At 34.8% G+C, this 21,364-nt stretch overlaps 1 protein-coding gene and 1 long non-coding RNA gene across 2 annotated transcripts; both read left to right on the top strand.

The window, feature by feature from the left end:
- The first annotated feature begins 6,275 nt into the window (after positions 1–6,275).
- Positions 6,276–11,081, top strand: LOC143621467 (uncharacterized). The gene is made up of 3 exons (XR_013151525.1): positions 6,276–6,564; positions 6,643–6,941; positions 10,888–11,081. It is a non-coding gene; the product is annotated as an uncharacterized LOC143621467 (long non-coding RNA).
- A 3,042-nt stretch (positions 11,082–14,123) lies between these two features.
- Positions 14,124–19,430, top strand: LOC143621519 (enhancer of mRNA-decapping protein 4-like). Its single transcript, XM_077092927.1, has 12 exons — positions 14,124–14,940; positions 15,189–15,238; positions 15,318–15,474; positions 15,567–15,785; positions 15,863–15,991; positions 16,068–17,420; positions 17,495–17,851; positions 17,929–18,048; positions 18,130–18,300; positions 18,379–18,543; positions 18,623–18,748; positions 18,831–19,430. The coding sequence occupies exons 1-12, from the start codon at positions 14,239–14,241 to the stop codon at positions 19,134–19,136; spliced, it is 3,855 nt and encodes a 1,284-aa protein (XP_076949042.1). The 5' UTR covers positions 14,124–14,238; the 3' UTR covers positions 19,137–19,430.
- The last annotated feature ends 1,934 nt before the right edge of the window (positions 19,431–21,364 follow it).

Genomic DNA, 21,364 nt, shown 5'->3' with positions numbered 1-21,364 from the left:
ACCTACAAAATTTTCACTTAACAACAAAATTCATCCTAATTAAGGGGAATATTGCCTTAGGGTTTATAATTGTTAGATGAAACGAAGGATTTGATAAAGAAGGCAATAAAAGAGTTTCTCAAGACGATTTATTATCATTATAGTGTCACTTTCAAATGACGGCTTCCAATTATTACCCATTTTAAAATATAAAAAAAGAAATAAATCTACAAAATTTCATAATACAAAAATTTATGTATAAAATAGTAAAAACGTATACATCATTAATAAAAAATATATTTTTTAAAAGCTTTGTTTTTATATATGATCATAAAATTTTCGTTAATATAATTCATAAAATAATATAACTTCTATTATATTTAACAAGAATAAAAATTAATTAACAAATTAAATGTTCTTTTAATACAAAACTATAACTAAAGTACAAAATCTATAAATACATACAAAATAATAAGAAAATCACAAACTAAACATCATACTAGAAAAAATATAATAAATTAACAATTCACTCAAAAATGAAATGATAACACATGACGTACCCATTTCAGATAGACGTGGAACTAGAATTGGCCTATAGAAATTCGAATACATCAATTTATTAAAAGCTTAATTCACTATCAAGCACAAAATACATATTTTAAACAACAAAAAACAAAATATTTGGCTACATTAATTGACAGACACATGAGAGCCCATTTTTGGTGATCCATTAAACAATATATACGTTCTACATCACCAACGAACTGTAACAATTCAATACAAATGAAAATAACACAAACCATATAAATTTCTTTATGCATTCATTTATATTAAGACGAAAATTCGCATCTTAAATAACATAATGTTGGGTCACGTTAAATACTAGACCAATGAGACCCATTTGAGATGTAACATAAATAAAATTATTAACTTTTATACAATAAATAAAATTAAGACCCAAAAAATATATAAATGTTATAAACGAATAATGTAAAACATGTAACATTCGTTACTTTTCAAACCCGAAAATCCGACCCATTTTAAATTTTCTGTTTTGTTTATAAATATATGTATTAATATAAATATAATCCAAGTTTCGTTTTATGTATTTTTATGTTCGTCAACCGACTTATTTTGATGTTTCGTTGTATTTGTATCATTCATTTAATACATATATAATTATCGTTTTACTAATAATATTTACAACGTGTTATAGACACTATTCGTTGTTTTTCTATGTCGTATTGTTCAATAACGAAACTCCAAGTTCTACATGCTTACTTAAACGAGTCCCAAACTAGCCGGGCATATTACGAAAATAATACAACATTATCAACTTTTTATATAACATTGGAAAGTACAAGGTTCAATTTGTAAACATTCCTTAAATTCAATTTAAATATAATCTGAAAGTTGAGGGGCTCATTTGTAACATTTAAAATTCAAAATAATATAAAAAAATATAATATACCCAGCCCTATCCCGTCCCCTACCCCTGGCAGCCTCGTTTTTCCTGCGCCTACTCCGGCGGCCGGAATTCGTCTCCGGCGAAGCACCAACTCATCCCTAAAACTCGTTTTTGACCCATATTAATTCGTGTAACGTAATTCTCCGCTAACTAAGACCATAAATCAAGACTAATAACTCGTATTAACAACCCAATTATGTCCGATTAAATCCCGTAACCGCCGTAATATTTTTAAAGAGCAATAACACCCATAAATCATCTTACGCTCTAATTGTTAGTATAAATACGACCTAAGACAATACCTAAACTCGTCCACAACACTAACTTACACTAATATAATCACCATGATCCCGTCTTGTTCATCAAATTATTATTCCGGCCACTTCGCCGTTCATCAAAGAAAAGCTGGTCTAGTGGTTAAGTTATCTTTGTTTGTCCACAAGGACCCGGGTTCGAACCCGGCGAACCCGGGTCAGCCTGTTTGTTTCCTTTTTATTTTTTTTATAAATAATTTATTCTTTATACAATAACCAAACTAAAATCGATAAATTATATAAATCAAATAAAATTATATTAATCTAAATAAAATTTGTTTTTAAACCATATTTATTATTTGTCACCTAAAAACCAATCTTTTAAACTTGTCAAGGCTCGTTTAAACTCGTAAAACAGTTGTATATTTATTTATCGTTCGTTAAGACTTTAAAATTCGTTAACGTATTCATTTGGTCAAAATGTGATATGTCAATAACACTCAAAATTCCATAACATTATAATATTCAAACTTGTTATTAATCTCGTAATGTAAACTAATATTAAATTAATAATTTATTCATAAAATCGTTAAAATTCGTTAATGTATAAAAACATATTATAATATCAACTTCATAAAAATAATAAAATATACATTTAACACTTCTAACTCTCGACAACCCGGTTTATTTATTTTTTTAAAGTTGTTAGTAATAATTAATCTTGTACTTGTAATTCTAGTTCGTGACGTTCAATTACTTCGGTTTCATTTACGCACTTTCGGTTTTATTTCAACTTTGTCTTCAACTTCAAGGTAAGTTTCTCACACCCCCTTTTTAACGCTTTCACATATTTTTGGGGTAACATATATATCCTATCAACATTACAATTTGATTATTCATTATTTACAAACTACAATTCGTTACATGAACTTGTGTGTTGATTTGCTTACTTGCTCAAAAATTACGTGCTCATGGTTTCCTCATTAAATATGATCATATGCCCCCCTATGCACTCAGGACCTCGATGTTATGAGTGGAATAGAGACTCCCGATCCGAGTACGTTGGTTGTTACCAACAGAAAGGACACTTACTTGCGCTATTATCCGAGTACATTGGTGCACAATCCCAACTGGAAAGGACCTTACTTGCTCATTTACAGTTGTTCATGGAATTGTGGATTTTTATGTACTTATATCAAAACTTGTGTTAACTCACCAACTATTCATATAGTTGACATTATTTTATATATATGCTACAGGTACATCTCTTCGAAGTTGATACATGAAGAAGACATTAGAACTTAGGGTATATCAATAAATGGATAAGTTGTGAAATTGGTCTTGTAATTTTCCATGTATTTATTGTTACAAACTTGTGTACTTGATGTTTAAATCAATTAATGATAATATTGTCACTTTATAGTGTCACTGTGTTTTGGGCAAATTGTACGTCACACTCAGGCGTTTCCGCTTTAGCCGGGTTGTTACAAAACAACCCCCGTAATAGGGGGATAACTAGTATAAGTATAAACGAAAGCTTTAAAAGCTCTCTGGTTGCTCCCTACATTCTCTCAAGCCACTAGATTGCATTATTTGTAAATGAACGCTTCTCATGAATTTGACCCGAATTCACGGGTATGTGTCTCACCAAACCCAGACATTCCTTAGACGGGTTATAACATCTCATTAAATTAAAAATTAATTTCATCAAATATTTGATACTAAAATCCTATAAAATATGGATATACTTTAAATTAATATCTGGTTTCTTTAAAAAATCATATATGTTATTTATAATTAAAAAACATTTTTATAATAAAAAAGTAAGCGGGTCATAGGTCTCATCAAAACTAAATAACTTTTAAAACCGGGTTACTACATCTCCTTTATTTGTGAAACTTTTTCATCATCAAATACTAAGTATATTATTAACTTATGTACAATAGATAAAATTATAATTATATATATATATAATAAACAAATAATATAAAACCCTCGTACTACGGGGGATAAAAGCTAGTAATATATATAAATGAAAGCTTTAAAAGCTCTCTAGCTGCTCCATATTTTTTCTCAAGCCACCAGATTGTTTTATTTGTAAATGAAGACTTCTAATGTATTTGACATGAATTCAGGGGTGTGGGTCTCACCAAACTCAGATAGCCCTTAAACAGTTTATAACATCTAATTAAATTAAAAATTAATGTCACCAAATATTTGATATATATGAAAATTCCTATAAAATATGGATATTCTGTAAATCAATATATATATATTTTTAAATAGTATTTCTAATTAAGAAACAATTTTATAGTAAAAAAAACGGGTCGTGTGTCTTACCAAACTAATATAGCTTTTAAACCGGGTTATAATAGATCATTTATTTGTGATCATCAAATTCTAAGTATGTTATTAACTTCCTTAAAATAAAATTAAAATCCAAAGTACATATATAAATATTAGAAACGGATAACATAAAACACCCCCGTAATACGAGGGGTATGAGTATTACAAAACCCATATAGCACTTAAACGAGTTATACCTTCTCATTAAATTAAAAATTAATCTCGTCAAATATTTGACATTATAATTAAATAAAATAGCGATATACTAGAAATTAATATATGATTTTTTGCTAAAAAAATAATTTTTATAATTATGAAAAAATTTTATAGTAAAAAAAATAAGCGGGTCATTGGGTCTCACCAAACCCATATATCTTTTAAACCGGGTTATAACATCTCATTTATTTGTAAAACTCTTTCATAATCAAACCATAAGTATATTATTAACTTCCTTACAATAAATAAAATTAAATCTCAAAAAATATATTTAAGATTAGAAACGAATAAAATAAAATAACCTCCGTAATACGAGGGATAAAAGCTAGTAAATATATATAAACGAAACCTCCATGCATCATCTCAAACTACCAGATTGTTTTATTTGTAAATGACGGCTTCCCATGCATTTGACCAGAATTCATGGGTATGGGTATCACCAAACCTTGATAGTTTTTAAACGGATTATAACATCTCATTAAAATAAAAATTAATATCACCAATTATTTGATATGAAAATAATATAAAATAGGGATATACTAAATATTAGTATCCGATTTTTATTAAAAAAAAATATATTATTTATAATTAAGAAACAATTTTATTGTAAAAAAAAGGGGTCATGAATCTCACCAAATCCAAATAGCTTTTAAACCGGATTATAATATCTCATTCATTTGTGAAACTCTTTTATTATCAAATCTTAAGTATATTATTAAATTTCTTCTTACGATAAATAAAATTAAAATACAAAAAAAATATATAAAATATTATAAATGAATAATAAAAAATAACCTGGGATAAAACTAGATTATATATTTTTATTCGAAATAAAATATCAATCAAATCAATATACTAATAAAAAAATCTGTGGGGTACATTCGCGTACCGACCCGAAATCGGTCGGTATCAAAGTTTATGCACTACACCGCACAAAGTAAACCACACGATGTGGTGGTGAACCGACATGAGTTTGGTCGGTATCGGATTACGACACCGGAATTAAAGTAATAAGTTATTTTGTCCACACTCAACATACAAAAAAATAACATATTTAAATTAAAAAAATTGCTACGAAAACCAAAAATATACTCGTGTTGCCGCCGCGAACTGACACAAATTCAACCGAAATCGACGAACAAAAAGAAAAAAAACTCACGGAAATAAAACCGATCACGAGCTGACGCAAATTCGGCAAGAGTCATTTGACTGTATCAACGTTAAAAAACCCGCGTTTTATGACAATAAATAGACACGAATATAAAAGCATAAACAAAAGCAAAAAACAAAAAAGCTACCAACTACGTGAGGACACTTGGACCAATCACGTTATTGCGTCCCCAAAATTCTTATTTATTACTTTATATATAATAACTAGGAATTTACCCGGCGCAACGGGTCACTTGGAAAAATCTAGGTGGTGGTCAAACTCAAGCGTTGTTGGTTTCGAGCGTTGAGATGATAAGTCGACGTAAATTCATTCGGTTTCTTACGATACCATAACTAAAACAAAAATGGCAGTTGGTGGGTTTTCGTTACGGTGGTACTGGAACTAAAACAAAAGGCAGTGACTTTACGCGGACTTGGTCGGTTTCTTTCTCGTTCGTTACAGTACCGGAACTAAAACAAAAAAACCAAATGGCATGAAAACCCTAGCATTGTCAGTGTCGGACGTTGATGTAGAGAGTTTACATGAATTCAGTCTGTTTTCGTTAAGTATACAAAAATTGACGTTAGGTCGGTTCTTGTTACGTTCGATATGCTACCAATACTAAAAAAGAAAATCAAAACGGGTGCGACATCGGTCGGTATAAAAAACAATTAAAAAGTTAACTTGCAAAAATCAAAAAAATAAATAATAACAAAAACTTAATTGTTGCAAATAGAAAAGAAAATACAATTAAAAAAGGTAAATTGCAAAAAAAAAACAATAAAATAAACAATAAAAAATAACCTTGAAATCCATCATTGGCACCAAATAATAATAATAAGTTGATTAGTTGATTAATGGAGTTCAGTTTGTTGGTAGTCATGATGGTGAAGTGACAGATCTTTCAATGTGCAAATGGATGATTACTCGTTTGGTTTCTGCTTCGGTTGATGGAACGGTTAGTTAATATCTTACACTTGCTATATTATTATTGTCTAAATCACTTTCAATTTTTCTAACAGATAAAGATCTGGGACGATCGAAAGTCTTCACCGATTGCAGTATTGAAGCCACACGACGGGCTTCCAGTCAACTCTGTTTCATTTTCAACCCACCCCGCGCACCCTGATCACATTATACTTATCACTGGTGTATGTGCTAATCATTTTCATTTCATATATATTTTTTACCTTATTGTTTTTTACATTTATTTGTATTAATTCTCACAGGGTCCATTGAATCACGAGGTGAAAATATGGGCTTCAGAGGGTGATGAAGGGTGGTTGCTTCCCAGTGATGCTGATTCGTGGCGTTGCTTACAAACATTGGAGTTAAAGAGTTCTTTTAAGTCCAGACTTGAAGATGCGTTTTTCAATCAAGTCGTTGCATTATCTGAAACGGGCCTTTTGTTGATAGCAAATGCAAAGAAGAATGCTATTTATGTTGTTCATCTGGACTATGGGCCCAACCCGGAATCCACCCGCATGGATTATATTGCAGAGTTTACAGTTACTATGCCCATACTGAGGTGCTGTTTGTTTTTCAGAGGTAAAATGTCAGAAGACTGCGAAACCACATCTGCCAACATCTGTAGCAGAAGAGGTGGACCAAAACTCTGCAGTCTGCAACAAGAAGACTGTTTGTTTTTTAACATCTGCAGACTGCTAAAATAAGCTGAAATTTAAATAAACTGAAATATAAATAAAAAAGGTAGTATTTCTCTGTAAATATTTTCAATTAATTACAATATTAAACTAACATAGAAATAATTAACAAACAATAAAAATACCTGATGGTGGAAATGGGAATGGCGCGTGTGGATCTAATAATGCCTCTGATAATATTCTAGAATCATGTGCTACCCCTTCCCATCCGGCCACAAGAAAAGTAAAAATCATGTTAAAATCACAAATTGCTAATACGTTTTGATATGTCCCGGAATCTAGAATCACCAACCGCTCCTTTAAAAATCTTTCGTAGCCTCTTGTTATGTCCCGGAATGTTTGGATTCGGATTGAAAGAAGTTGGTACTATCATATCTTTGGCGAAAAGCATCATTTTATCCAACACTTCATGAAAGAATTTATGAATTGTTTGCTTTGAGTGTTGAAATCTACGCTTGATAACCACGTAACGTTGGTTATGGCCGATTATCATCAAAAACATAGCCATCTTTTCCTCAACCGAAACATGTTTACTATCCTTTAACGAATAATTTGTTCTAAAATGTGCACATAGTCGAACAAATGATTCACGGGACATGCGTAACAATTCAATGCATTGTTTGGGATTTCCTTGCAATAACTCTAACGTGTATTTATGTCCCATCATTGACGAATCATTGTCTCGTTTTCGTTTCAAACCCCTCTTCCAAAAAAAGCGGATATACAAGTACATAACAACTACCAGAAGTATTTTCTCATCATTATTCATTATGAACCTGTTAATAAAACATAAACAACCATGTCATAAAGCATAAACAACCATTATCATAAAGCATAAACAACCATGTCACATAGCCATAAAATAACATACAATGTGTTAAACTTAACCAAAAAGCATAGAATGTTTTCAACATAACTAAAAAAACATACACCAAAAACAAATAATGTTTTCAACAAAACAAAAACTACTTCAAAAGTCCTAAATTTTTAGCCGTCATCTCGATCCACCATTTTAACACGACGGGAACATTTGGCAATGCCATCCACGCCTCTCTCATGTCCGTGGACATTCCAAAAATATGAAAAGCAACCAAATATAGAGGGTCCGTCGGCTCTAACCCAACCAAACTTAACTTCTCAGAACACTCAACAACTGTTGTAACTACCGGGCGTTTTTTTTCAGGTTTTTCCCTAGTCAAATGTAACAAAGCATTTTTCATGTGAAGTGCTAAATCCTCCAAACTGACAGATGATGATGGTTTTGAGGTTTTAGCCCTTTTGGGGGTAGGCTCGGGAGTAGGCTCAGGAGTAGGCTCAGGAGTAGGCTCGGTAGTAGGCCCGGTAGTAGGACTAGTGCAGGCATCATCTTCTGTGTTGTCTATAATCATCAGTTGTTGGACCGATTGGAGCCGATGACAAGAGGATGATCCAACCACTGATGTTTGGGTTGAGGTCCACTTGCGATTCCCCGTGGCAATGTTCTCATCAAACAGTTGTGCATGAAGTTCAGGAAATGCTAATGGAGTTGTTTTTAAGGATGCCGCTTTCGAATGCCCCTAAAAAAATAATGGTAGATGTTAAAAAATAAACTAGGGGTGGACTTTAAGGTAGAGGTAGATGTTAAAAAATAAAAATATATGAACATACCTTCTTAAAGTCTTCCCATTCCTCGTTCGTTAAGGTAAAGGTATTTGTTTGAGGGTTGTAGATGTTGCCGGTTTTGTTTTTCAAATACAACCATCCTATGTATTTGGCTTTAAGATTATCATAGGCGTTTTTGACTTGTTTTTGACTCAAATCCAATCCAAACTTTTCCTTAAGAACCCGTATTACCTTAGCCCACGATTCTTTGTGCAAACTCAACCCTTTTTTACCCACAACGTTTTTCTCTTCAATGCATGTTTCTAATAAACATTTTATTTGCTCATTCGACCAATGTTGTTTCTCTACCATTTTTATGATCAACTAACAAGAAACAACAATTCTATTAAAACAACAATTCATCGAACCTAAAATTAAAAGGCACACATCAATAAACTATTTTCTCAAATAGAGAAAATCAGTTTATGAGAAAATCAGTTTATGTACAATGTCCAAGTTAGGAAAAGGCACACATCAATAAACTATTTTCTCAAATAAAATTAACAAAACGGGCTCGGCTGTGCTGTGTGAAATTAGAACATAAAAGTTCAAAAGAGGTCAATGACAGCCGGCTATTGTGGCCCCGATATCTGAACTTGGTCCAGATGCCTTATTGGAGCCAATGACAGAAGATGATCTTTAAAGCATTGAGTAAGAAGAAGATTACCATAAAGGCTCTCTGTGTATGTGTTAAGAATGATAGTTTGTGCAAAAGGGTAGTTTGGTCAACCTGTCAAAATGCTGTATGTGTTTATTTTTGACATTTAAAAGTCAGCTGGCAAATTGCAAGATTATTTTTTGTTATTTTGACTTTAAAAGTCAAGCTGAAAATTGTTCAATTCCGTTAATATTAGTGACTTTCAATTAGCCTCTATGTTGGAACGAAATAGCTGGTTTTGAATTTTGACATTCATATTACCCTTCTTGATGTAAACAACACAACTATTCACAATATGTAAGTGAACTGTGTTATAGAGAAAATTTACAAGATTTATTAAATATATATATAGTTTTCTATTTTTTTTTAGTATGCAGTGATTTGTTTAACAGTGAGCTATATGGGACACTTCCTTCTTGGGTGAATGAGAAAAACCTACATGTGTATGTGCATGATATTTAATATTACTTTTAATCCTTAAGTATAATAATGCTAATTTATTTGTTCAGCAAAATGAGATTATTATTAAATAGTAAATACTATTATACTTTATACACTTTGTTTATCTTGAACGTCCAGATGAGTGCTTACTATTTTGAAGAAGGGAATATTCAGCTAGATGCAAAGCAAGTAGCCAGGGATCCAACTATCTTTCAGGTTACATACCTAACTCAACTAAACTCACATCTAATATTCATTTTATTTTCTGTCACAAATCTCATTGTGCTCTTAACATGATCTGTATCTGATGATACTTGTTAGTACTTATGTTAGAAATACACAAGGCTCAAGCTCGGTAACTAAACGAGCTTTGTTTGAGGCTCGGGCTCGGCTTGTTTCAAGTTTTTTATCGATTCGAGCCCGAGTAGCTCTCGAGCGGCTCTGCTCGTTTGCAACCCCCACCCCTATTTAGGGCAGAATATCAAGCTACCAAGATTATTACATCATCATAAAACATAACCCAAATATAAAGAATTTCATTAAAATATCAAAACATACAATTAACACAAATATAAAGAATTTCGCTTAAGCCGTGAAGCCTCATCAATCAAGAAAAAATCAAAACATACAATTAACACAGAATTTTGGAAGAAAATGAACCTGGAATCTGAGCTGTTGCTATTGAGACCAAGAATGAAGAACAAGAATGATGATGATCGATGAAATAAATGAACCTGGAATCTGGAATCTGAGCCTGGAATCTGAGCGGCCGGCGGTGTGGAGGTAGCCGGCGCCGGCGGTGTGGAGGTAGCCGGCGGCAGTGGAGAGGAGTTAGGAGGAGGAGTTAGGGTTAGGAGGAGAATGATGATGATCGATGAAATAAATGGGCAGAAGAGGTTAAGAAGTTATAATACCATCACTTCTGGGAGAAGAGGGCGCGCAGACGTTTTTTAATGAAACGTCTGCGAAAAAACAAACACACTGCAGAGCCCAACGTCTGCGCGCCCTCTTCTCGGTGCAGACAAAAGAGGTGGAGAAGTGCTTCTGAGGAAAAACAAACAGCACCTGAGTTTTACAGGCATTAGCGTTTTGTTACCACCACAAGGGGAACAGATTGCTCAGGTTTACTGTGTCCAAACACAGGCAATTCAGCAATATGATTTTGACATATCTCAATGCTTACCACCTCCAACTGACAACAGTTATGAGAGACAAGATTCAACCATTTCGCGTGATGTCCCGAGCACTGAAGGCTTGAATGTTCTGGAACTTTGTAGAAGAAGTATGACTGATGCATCTTTGGAGGTTATATAGTGCCTACCTCTGATGGTGTTTCCATTTCAGTGCATTTGTTATTTTATTTTAAGAGACAAAAGTCATGGATATTAGTTGTCTTTGCACTAATTCTTCTTTTCACGAGTAAACATTTGAGTCACGCTTCACATACCCAACGCAACGCGGGTTTAAATTTCTAAAATCATGTCATTCGCCATCAACCAAATTATCCAACAGCTAAGCAATCAAGATGGCTTGAATCACATAGACTGCCTTTATTTTCTTTCTGTATTTGTTTGTATATTATAGTATCTACCTCACGGAGTCAAAAGGTGAGAAACCTGGTATCTTCACCCAGTCAAGAATGACGCCCCAAACCCACTTTGCCGCCCAACAATGAACCTTAAAGGCATGGAAGATTTTGGCGTCATGTTTCTCATAACACACATGTTGTCTCTCCAACATTAATACCTCTCACCATTAGCTGCCTCTTTTGTAGCAATACAATCCATTAGTAGTCTCCAAACAAATTATCTGCTGCCTTCCAACACCATAAATCAGGCTCGTTGGACACCACCGAACCTGTGATCAAAGTTAGACTGTTTTACCCTTGCTGACCTAATGGGCCTGTCATCTCCTGATACAACAAATCACATCATCATCCAACTTCACATAGCAGTGTTGGACAAAACTGTCCTTCGTCTTCTCCAGTTCAAATAATGACAATGACGAGAACATATCTTTAAGCGGCTTATCTCCTGATACAATTGGGTCGTATCTCGCTTTCCAAGTTGAACTTTAAGCTTTACCGATATTGCTACATTATCTTCATCCGCCTCAACCCCAACTTGTTTATATTGTTCCATGTTCTTCCAATAGATTAGATTTTTTTAACCGGAATGTAGGACCAATTTTGATTACCCATGTATATTTAACTTTACCCATAACGAAGAATTACAGTTCTTATATCTAGGCCACCATTTCACTAGTAAAACCAAATTAGTAGCTCTTAAGCTTCCTAACACCTAATCCACCCCTATCTTTATCTCCTATATTTTTTTGCCAAGCGACCCAACTAATCTTTTCACGGTCCTAGTTTCCACTCCATAGAAACCTTCGGCGTTTTGCTTCTAACATTTGAGTAGCTCTATCAGGGCCTTGAACATAAGAGAAATAATAAATGCTCAACTTCCTAATACTGACTTGACAAGTGTTAGCTGAACACCAAAAGATCAAACCTTAGCTTTCCATTTAGAAAGTTCGTATCATACTTATCCTCGGTTAATGACCTTTTGAAGATGCCGACCCGAGTGCATCGCCACGTTCGGTTCTTCCATAACGATAGTCCTTGCATAACTCCTCTCCTTATATCAAACTCGTTAGTGGGTGCACCTTTAATTAAAATTGACGATCTTGCCGATATAAACGTACCTTTTACCCATAATCTGCATTATTCCGGGAATTGCATTTACGCCATTCGTGAATCCAAGAACATCCAATTTACTGAATCGAATGCCTTATCAATGTCTACTTTAAATAACATTAATCTTATGTTAGTGTTTTTGCACCAAGAAATAGTTTCATTCAAAACCAATGCACCTTCGGTCATGTTTCTTCCCGGCACATAAGCCGATTGTTCTTCCCCGATTAAGGACCCAATTACAATTTTCATACGATTCATCAACACCTTGGACATAAGTTTTGGTATACACCACATTAAATTAATCAACATTTATTCTTATGTTTTCTAAGGACCCGCAACTTGTTTACGTAGTAAGTAAACCGCCAAACTAGACAGATTGAGTGGTTTGGGTGTCAGATTAATACAAGTTACACGTAAAATCAATTTTCGTCAAAGCGCCCAGTTTTAACAAAATATAAATTTGGTTCAAGTTAAAACGGGTTTTAACAAAAATGAAGTTGAGTTGAAATGATTATCTTTTGGCCTTTTTGGAATACAAAAGTAACATGGCAAGACATATTGGCAAACTTATTTTTTAAAAACAGATTTGGTGTGAGAATATGCCATACTTACGGCTTTAATGAGTGATATTAATAAAACACACGAGTTCAAGGTCTTTGCTAAAACTCTAAGCTCATTAGGGTATTTGGTGAAGTGCTAATGCAATCTTATGTGTTTTTTCGCACTCGCGTGACATCATACATCACGAAGAAGGTTATTCTTCATTAATCTTCATCTTTACAATATTGGTTTAGAGGCTAGCACCTTGTTGAAGCCAATTGATTAGTGTGGATACTTATTGGTGTAGGATCAACATCTACATCAAAGAATCACTCACTTGTCTTCAAAGGTTGCAATCCTTAAACTTTATGTAGTTTCTCTTATTATGGTTTCAATAATTATCTCAAATTGATCCATGGTGGGAGTTTTATTATATTATGTGTACAATAATTTTTCAGTAACTAAAACAAAACAATCTTGGACGGACGTATGCTTCACATCTCATAACTCTTACCAATTATTAGTTTAATTTATCACATATACCAAGTATATCTAATTATATTAAAATGACATGATAAGACCCAAAAAAAAGCTACATTAAGTGTAGGAAACCACAACTTGTAAAGCGGAAATAACCAATGTAAGTTAGCTATATATTTTATTCGAATCAAATTTGGTATATGTACACTTGACGATATGAATCATTTACAAAATAAACGTATTCGTTTTGTAGCGAATCTTTTACAAGAGCAATTTGGGTTGGCTACTATGGCTCGAGGAAACATATATACAACACTTAAGCATAACTTAACACAAAATTCAATTCTGAAAAGACTAACAACCAACCGTTGAAACCAGTAGTACCATATCACTTCACTCTTAACACACCTATCCAACCCGACCCAATCCGATCCTACCCGACTTTCCTTAATTTAGGGATTTGGTCTCCCAAAAGTAACACAATGTACTGTGAAAATTATTTTCATTTTCAATAATTACAGTTACATTTACATCTTCTTCTTCTTCATCTTCATCTTCTTCATCATTATCTTCTTCTTCTTCTTCTTCGTGTGATTCAGTCTCCTAAAAGTCACACTCTCCACTCTTCAATTCAATCAATTTATCCTTCAGATATCAATCCAATTAATAATAATAATAATATTATTATCTATATCATTACTTGATGGCTTCATCCGGTAACCAAAACATGCACCCAGCAGCAGCTTCAGGTCCATTCGACGTCCAACGTTTCTTCAACCCTAATTCCACCTCTTCTCCACCCCCAATCCCACCTAACCCTAACTTTCCTTACCCACCACCGTCTTCCGCCACCTCCTACCCACCTCCCACCGTCACCGCCGCCGGAGGCCCATACTCCTACGCCCCTCAATCACCCATCTATTACCCCCAATTCCACACCCCCAATTATTCTTCACCAAACCCTAACCCTAATATTGATCCTAATCCTGGTGCTAGATTAATGGCTTATTTAAGCGCCCCTCAACCAATTGATAACCACCATCTTCCTATTCCCAACTCTAATCTGAACCTTAACCCTAATAATAATAATAATAATCCTATGTTGGTTCCGGCATTGCACGGTGGTGGATCGGGTCCGATGCGGATGCCGAGCAGTAAGCTGCCGAAGGGAAGGCAGTTGGGTGGTGATCATGTGGTGTATGATATTGATGCTAGGATGCCGGGAGAGGTGCAGCCTCAGCTTGAGGTTACGCCGATTACTAAGTATGTGTCGGAGCCGGTTTTGGTTGTTGGTCGCCAGATTGCGGTTAATGGGAGTTATGTGTGTTATGGGTTGAAACATGGAGCGATTCGGGTTCTTAATATTAATACGGCTTTGAGATCGCTGTTTAAAGGTCTAGCTCAGGTTTGTTAGCTGTTACTTTCCTTACTTTTCAGATTTAGTCGATTATTATTATTTATTATGTTACACTTATTTGCAATAAGAGTTGGTTTTAGATTAATTGATTAAAGATCCGATCTTGACAATTGAATAATAGTAAACAGAACTAGGAGTTTAGGATACATGAACACCAAATTAAAGTTAGTCTGCTGAGATTTTTTATATAAACTGATAGAATGTTGATTCAGTTGAGCAATTTTTGTGCTTTTCAGAGGGTTACGGATATGGCTTTCTTTGCAGAAGATGTTCACGTTCTAGCTAGGTTAGAGTTTCCTTTTTTTTTAAATCGCCTTTTGTATTGTTTAAGGGTTGTATACTTATAGTAATATAATTGTATGCAGTGCAAGCGTAGATGGAAGGGTTTATGTGTGGAAAATTACAGAAGGCACAGATGAGGAAGATAAACCACAAATTATAGGGAATATAGTTATTGCAATTCAGATTGTAGGTGAAGAGGAATCTGTTCATCCTCGAGTTTGTTGGCACTGTCATAAACAAGTAATAGTATTTTCTGATAAATAACTTAAGATTGTAGATGATTTTTATTTCAGTATTGTATCAATATATGTGATGGTGTTTATGTGTTTCAGGAAGTTCTTGTTGTTGGAATCGGAAAACGCGTGTTGAGAATTGATACTACAAAAGTTGGGAGAAATGAAGTGTTTTCTGCAGAGGAACCTCTTATATGCCCTGTTGATAAATTGATTAATGGAGTTCAGTTTGTTGGTAGTCATGATGGTGAAGTAACAGATCTTTCAATGTGCCAATGGATGACTACTCGTTTGGTTTCTGCTTCAGTTGATGGAACGGTTGGTTAATATCTTACACTTGCTAAATAACAATGATATTATATTATTAGCTAAACCGCTTCTAATTTTTCTAACAGATAAAGATCTGGGATGATCGAAAGTCTTCACCAATTGCAGTATTTAGGCCACATGACGGTCTGCCTGTCAACTCTGTTACATTTTTAACCGCCCCCGACCACCCAGATCACATTATACTTATCACTGGTGTATGTGCTGATCATTTTCATTTCATATATTTTTTTACCTTACAATTTTTACATTTATTTGTATTAATTCTAACAGGGTCCATTGAATCACGAGGTGAAAATATGGGCTTCAGAGGGTGATGAAGGGTGGTTGCTTCCTAGTGATGCGGATTCGTGGCGTTGTTTACAAACATTGGAGTTAAGGAGTTCTTCTGAATCCCGACTTGAAGATGCGTTTTTCAATCAAGTTGTTGCACCATCTGAAACGGGCCTTTTGTTAATAGCAAATGCAAAGAAAAATGCTATTTATGTTGTTCATTTGGACTATGGGCCCAACCCAGAATCCACACGCATGGATTATATTGCAGAGTTTACAGTTACTATGCCCATATTGAGTTTTACAGGCATTAGTGTTTCGTTACCACCACAAGGGGAACCGATTGTTCAGGTTTACTGTGTCCAAACACAAGCAATTCAACAATATGCTTTAGACATGTCTCAATGCTTGCCGCCTCCAACTGACAACAATTATGAGAGACAAGATTCAAATGTTTCACGTGATGTCCCTAGTACCGAAAGCTTGAATGTTTTGGAACCTTCCAGAAGTAAGACGGAAGCATCTTTGGAGGCTATAGTGGTTACCTCTGATGGTGCTTCCATTCCAAGACAGCCTTCAAGCTCTCGTTCGACTGAAGCTTCTGTTGAATCACCTCCAATTGTATCAAGCCCTAATTTGGACCGTAAACCATCTGATTTGAAAAGTACTGCTGGCTGTTATGACACTGATGAGATGAAGGTTATTGAATATTCAGTTGATAGACATGTGGATGGCTCATTGGCGACTGAAACGGTAACTGATGAAACCAAATTTAAGCATCCGACTCATTTGGTGACACCTGCTGAGTTGATGGCCACATCATCATCTGAAATAAGTCAAGTTACTGAGCAAAAAGACGACACTGATTATAATGTACTGGATGTGGTTACTGTTTCTGATCCACATAATGCTGAGGTGGAGGTTAAGGTTGTTGGCGAAACAGGAAAAAGTCAAACCGTGGAACCCGTTTCTCAAGGAGAGATTCATGGTTTTGCTTCACAGGCATCAGGGTTTGGCCGTGCTTTGTCTGTGGAAACTTATATTGTTAATGATTCAAAGCAAGTTGACAGGTTAGGTCAAAGTTTTGGTGGTCAAAATGAAAGTCAAGATTTGAATAATGATGCATTGGGGCCCACTGAAACACCTGTACCTGAGACAGTTGACTCATCGGAAGCCATGTCACCAACAAAAGAGATAAAAAAGAAAGAGAGTAGTGGTCAACAGTCAAACTTGTTTTCTCCTGATGTTTTCAATTCAACAGATTCTTCTGTTGAACCGGGAATCAGTTCAAGTGCTCGCTCTGTTGAATTGATACTTTCGCAACTTCATTCTATGCAAGAAGTTATTACTCAGGTAACATATCATGTTGTCAATTGATATTAATATCTGAAATTCTAAACTAAATTTGATTTTGATTTTATTTGCAGGTTTTAGTGAATCAAAAGGAGATTCAAAAGCAGATTCCTGGAATGGTGGCGGCCCCACTTACAAAAGAAGGCCGAAGAATCGAGGCAGCAATAGGAAAGAGCTTGGAGAAAACTTACAAAGCTAATTCTGATGCTCTGTGGGCCCGTACTCAAGAAGAATTTACAAAACAAGAAAAGTCAAACCGAGAACGAAGTCAACAAGTTTCGGGTTTGGTTACAAACGGCTACAAGGATTTGCTTGCTGCTTTGGAGAAGATGCTGAAGAAAGAAACCTCAGCGCTTGTGCCAGCTATCGTGCGTTCGGTTTCTCCAGTTATTGAAAAAACCGTGACCAATGCAATCACAGAGGCTTTCCAGGTTACTTTTTATAACATTTTTTTATATTCTTTTAACCAGAATTTACATAATAAATGCCTGATAAAATTTATGTGCAGAGGGGTGTTGCTGATAAGTCTGTAAACCAGTTGGAGAAATCCATAAATTCTAAGCTTGAAGCTAGTGTTGGCAGGCAAATACAAACCCAGTTTCAAACTTCTGGCAAACAAGCCCTACAGGTATCCGTGGTTGACTCAAACCCATTTTGACCATTTAGCTAGTCGTTACTAATTTGCATGCTATGATAATCTTTTTTACAGGAAGCACTTAAGTCGAGCATAGAAGCTTCTGTGATTCCTGCTTTTGAGATGTCTTGCAAGGCCATGTTTGATCAAGTGGATGCTACATTTCAAAAGGGAATGCTTGAACATACAAGTACAGCTCAGCAGCAACTCGAGTCTGCACATTCTCCTTTGGCCGTTGCTTTGAGGGTAACAAATACAACCATAATCAATTCATGTTAGTTGAACCCGTCCTTATATTTTGTTAACATGTGATGGTTTGTTTAGGACGCCATTAACTCCGCATCATCTGTAACTCAAACCTTGAGTGGTGAATTAGCCGAAGGTCAACGCAAGCTGGTTGCCCTTGCACTTTCAGGGGCCAATCCAGTTTCAGTCAACCCATTGTTAACCCAAATTAGCAATGGGCCAATTGGCAGCTTCCATGAGAAGGTCAGTTTATACTATATAGTATAGTTACACATATATTTACACAATAACATTTTATAAGTATAACTATTTTCTTTGATAGATCGAACCGCCATCGGATCCAACGAAAGAGCTTTCTAGACTGGTATATGAGCACAAATATGAAGAAGCTTTTACTGCTGCACTTCAACGAAGTGATGTCCGAATCGTATCCTGGTTATGCTCTCAGGTACTTTATTTAATTGTATTTCATATCTGCAAATTGTATGATATGATATTTTCATCTTTTAATTTTGAAATTGGTCAAACAGGTTGACTTGCAGGGGTTATTAACAAGAAATCCTTTGCCTCTGAGTCAAGGAGTATTGTTATCTCTGCTTCAGCAGTTGGCTTGTGACATAGGCAACGAAACATTAAAGAAACTCGGGTGGATGATGGATGTGGTGGTGGCGATCAAGCCTGCAGACGGGATGATAGCGATGCATGTACGACCCATATTTGATCAAGTTAATTCTATACTAAATCATCAAATGAGTATTCCTACCACTTCAGTATCTGAGCTGTCGAGCATACGGGTCGTTATGAAACTTATCAATTCTACACTCAGGACCCCGTAAGTTAGTTGATATGCGTACATTTACAGAGGGCTGTTTGTACAAAGAGTTGGAAGTTTTTGAAGGGTAATAACCATTTTGCATTTGGAGTTTGTTTACTTTAGATCAGTTTTTAGCAGTTTTTATTCTTATTATGTTATGGATGGTTTAGATTTTGTTGATCTCAAAATTGTATATCTGGTCTTTTACATATTTCATATTTGGTATTTTCTGTAGAGGTTGTCTGGATTTGCTAGTGCCTTATTCAATTAATAGTTTTTAGACTTTTTTTTTTGTGTCATGCTTTGTTCTTTTTGAATTTAATAATCTTAGTTTGTGAATTTCTTTTGTTTTTTTTTGTTGTAAAAGCACACCGGCGTTAGGAGAGATGCTTAATACACCACTGAATAAAATAAGAGTTGATTAAAGTAGTTACGTAAGTGCTTACCTTTCCCTTTCTTATAAAATCAACAAATGTTGTATATATAAAAATAGAGATGTAATAGTAACTATTAGATAGTAACCAGTGATTTACCAAGCGTGTTGTGTCATGACAGATCGGTAAAACCTAGATAGACGGTGGTGGTAAACCCAAGCATTGAGGCGGTAAGTCAATATGAATTCGGCCGATTTCGGTTATGTGCGTTATGGTACGGAATGAAAAGATAAAAATTGAGGCAAACTAATCGTCAATGGGTAGCGCCGGTCGGTGAAACTCGAGCGTTGGTATTGTCGTCGATCCGAGGTGTTGAGGAGGCGAGCGTACGCAAATTCGGCCACTTTCCTTCACGTTCGTTACGACATTGGAACTAAATTAAATTTACATTCAGTCGTTTTGTTACATTCGTTACGGTACTAGAACAAAAAGCACGCGGTGGGTTTAGCGAATTCGGTTGGTTTCTGTCACGCTCATCACGATACCGTAACTAAAAACCAAAAAATAAATTGTCATTTGGTCGGTTTTCATTACGTTCGTTGTGAAGCAAAAGTAAAAAAAAAAAAAAAAACTTGCACCAATTAGGTGCCGCCAAGTGGCCCGATAGGGTCCTTGCGGCACCAAACCTTTCAATTGTATATAGTAATAATAAACGATACTAGAACTAAAAGAAAACCCGAAGAGTAGCGAATTCGGTTAGTTTCTGTCACCGTCATTATGATACTGGTACTAAAAAGCTAAATAATAAATCGTCATTCGGTTGATTTTCATTACGTTTGCTGCGAAACAAAAGTAACAAAAAATAAAATATAAAAAAACTTGCACCGATTAGGTGCTGAAAAAAAAAGCCCAATAGAGTTCTTGCGACACCAAACCTTTCAGCTGTATATATATGGTAATTGGCCTATAAGACTATGGTGTGGGCAACAATTCTACGACCTTCTTATCATGTCAACACAATATCACACTCTACTCTACTCCACCCTATAAAAAAATACTCTTAATGTGCTTCCTTTCATTTTTAGTTTTTAAAGTTGAAAAAATAGAATACTGTTTGAAAAAGTTTGATTTGGGTGGTGAAATCGTCGGTGGGAATCCCCCAGTTACTTTGCTGATGAATGGAACCAATATGATGGGGGCGTTGGCATTGTTTGTCATCGGGGCCAGTGGCAACCTTCGCTTGTGTTTTGGTAAATTGGCATCCACACCGTATGATCTAATAATTCATCCTTATCTAAACATTGATAATATTAACATTCGCATTCATTTTTGTTGTAAAAAGCAATCTCAGTAATATAATCATTATAAATTTTATTTTATACGATTCATAGTTGATTTCACCCTTACATTTTCTCTATTTTGTTTATAATTATTATTATGAAAGAAATCGAGTGAAAATCAACTTCACCTTCAACTATTATTATGATACTAATATTGTTTTGATAAAATTAGATGAAATTATATGGTTAGAATTAGAATCATTTGATAAAATTAAGGTAAAACATAACTAATTTACACGATTTAAATTTTTTTTTCTGGTTTTAACTTAGAAACAATCATATATATACAAAATTATTTCTACCAACACTGGTCACTCTCCCACCGTCGGGAAATATAAACTTGCCGCATTTTGCCAACAGTCGTATAATATCCCATATTCAACTTCATATCATACACCGCTCGATCCGCAGGATCACACAACGTGGCATAAGCATTATGAATCTCAATAAACTTCCCATCATCATCCTGAGACGTGGAATCAGGATGATAAAGCTTAGCCAAACTGCTGTACGCAGCCTTTATCTCGTGAGCCGTC

This window comes from Bidens hawaiensis, unplaced genomic scaffold, assembly GCF_021521415.1.
Source record: "Bidens hawaiensis isolate Kalapana, Puna unplaced genomic scaffold, B.hawaiensis_p1.1 tig00002866_1, whole genome shotgun sequence".
Taxonomy (NCBI): Eukaryota; Viridiplantae; Streptophyta; class Magnoliopsida; order Asterales; family Asteraceae; genus Bidens; species Bidens hawaiensis.
The sequence above is the reverse complement of the archived record's forward strand: the minus strand, read 5'-3'. Positions and strand labels throughout refer to the sequence as shown.

Coding starts and splice junctions, on each gene's coding strand:
- LOC143621519 (XM_077092927.1), top strand. CDS start 14,239: ATGGCTTCATCCGGTAACCAAAACATGCACCCAGCAGCAGCTTCAGGT. Junction 15,239..15,317: donor GATGTTCACGTTCTAGCTAG/GTTAGAGTTTCC, acceptor AATTGTATGCAG/TGCAAGCGTAGATGGAAGGG. Junction 15,786..15,862: donor CTGCTTCAGTTGATGGAACG/GTTGGTTAATAT, acceptor TTTTTCTAACAG/ATAAAGATCTGGGATGATCG.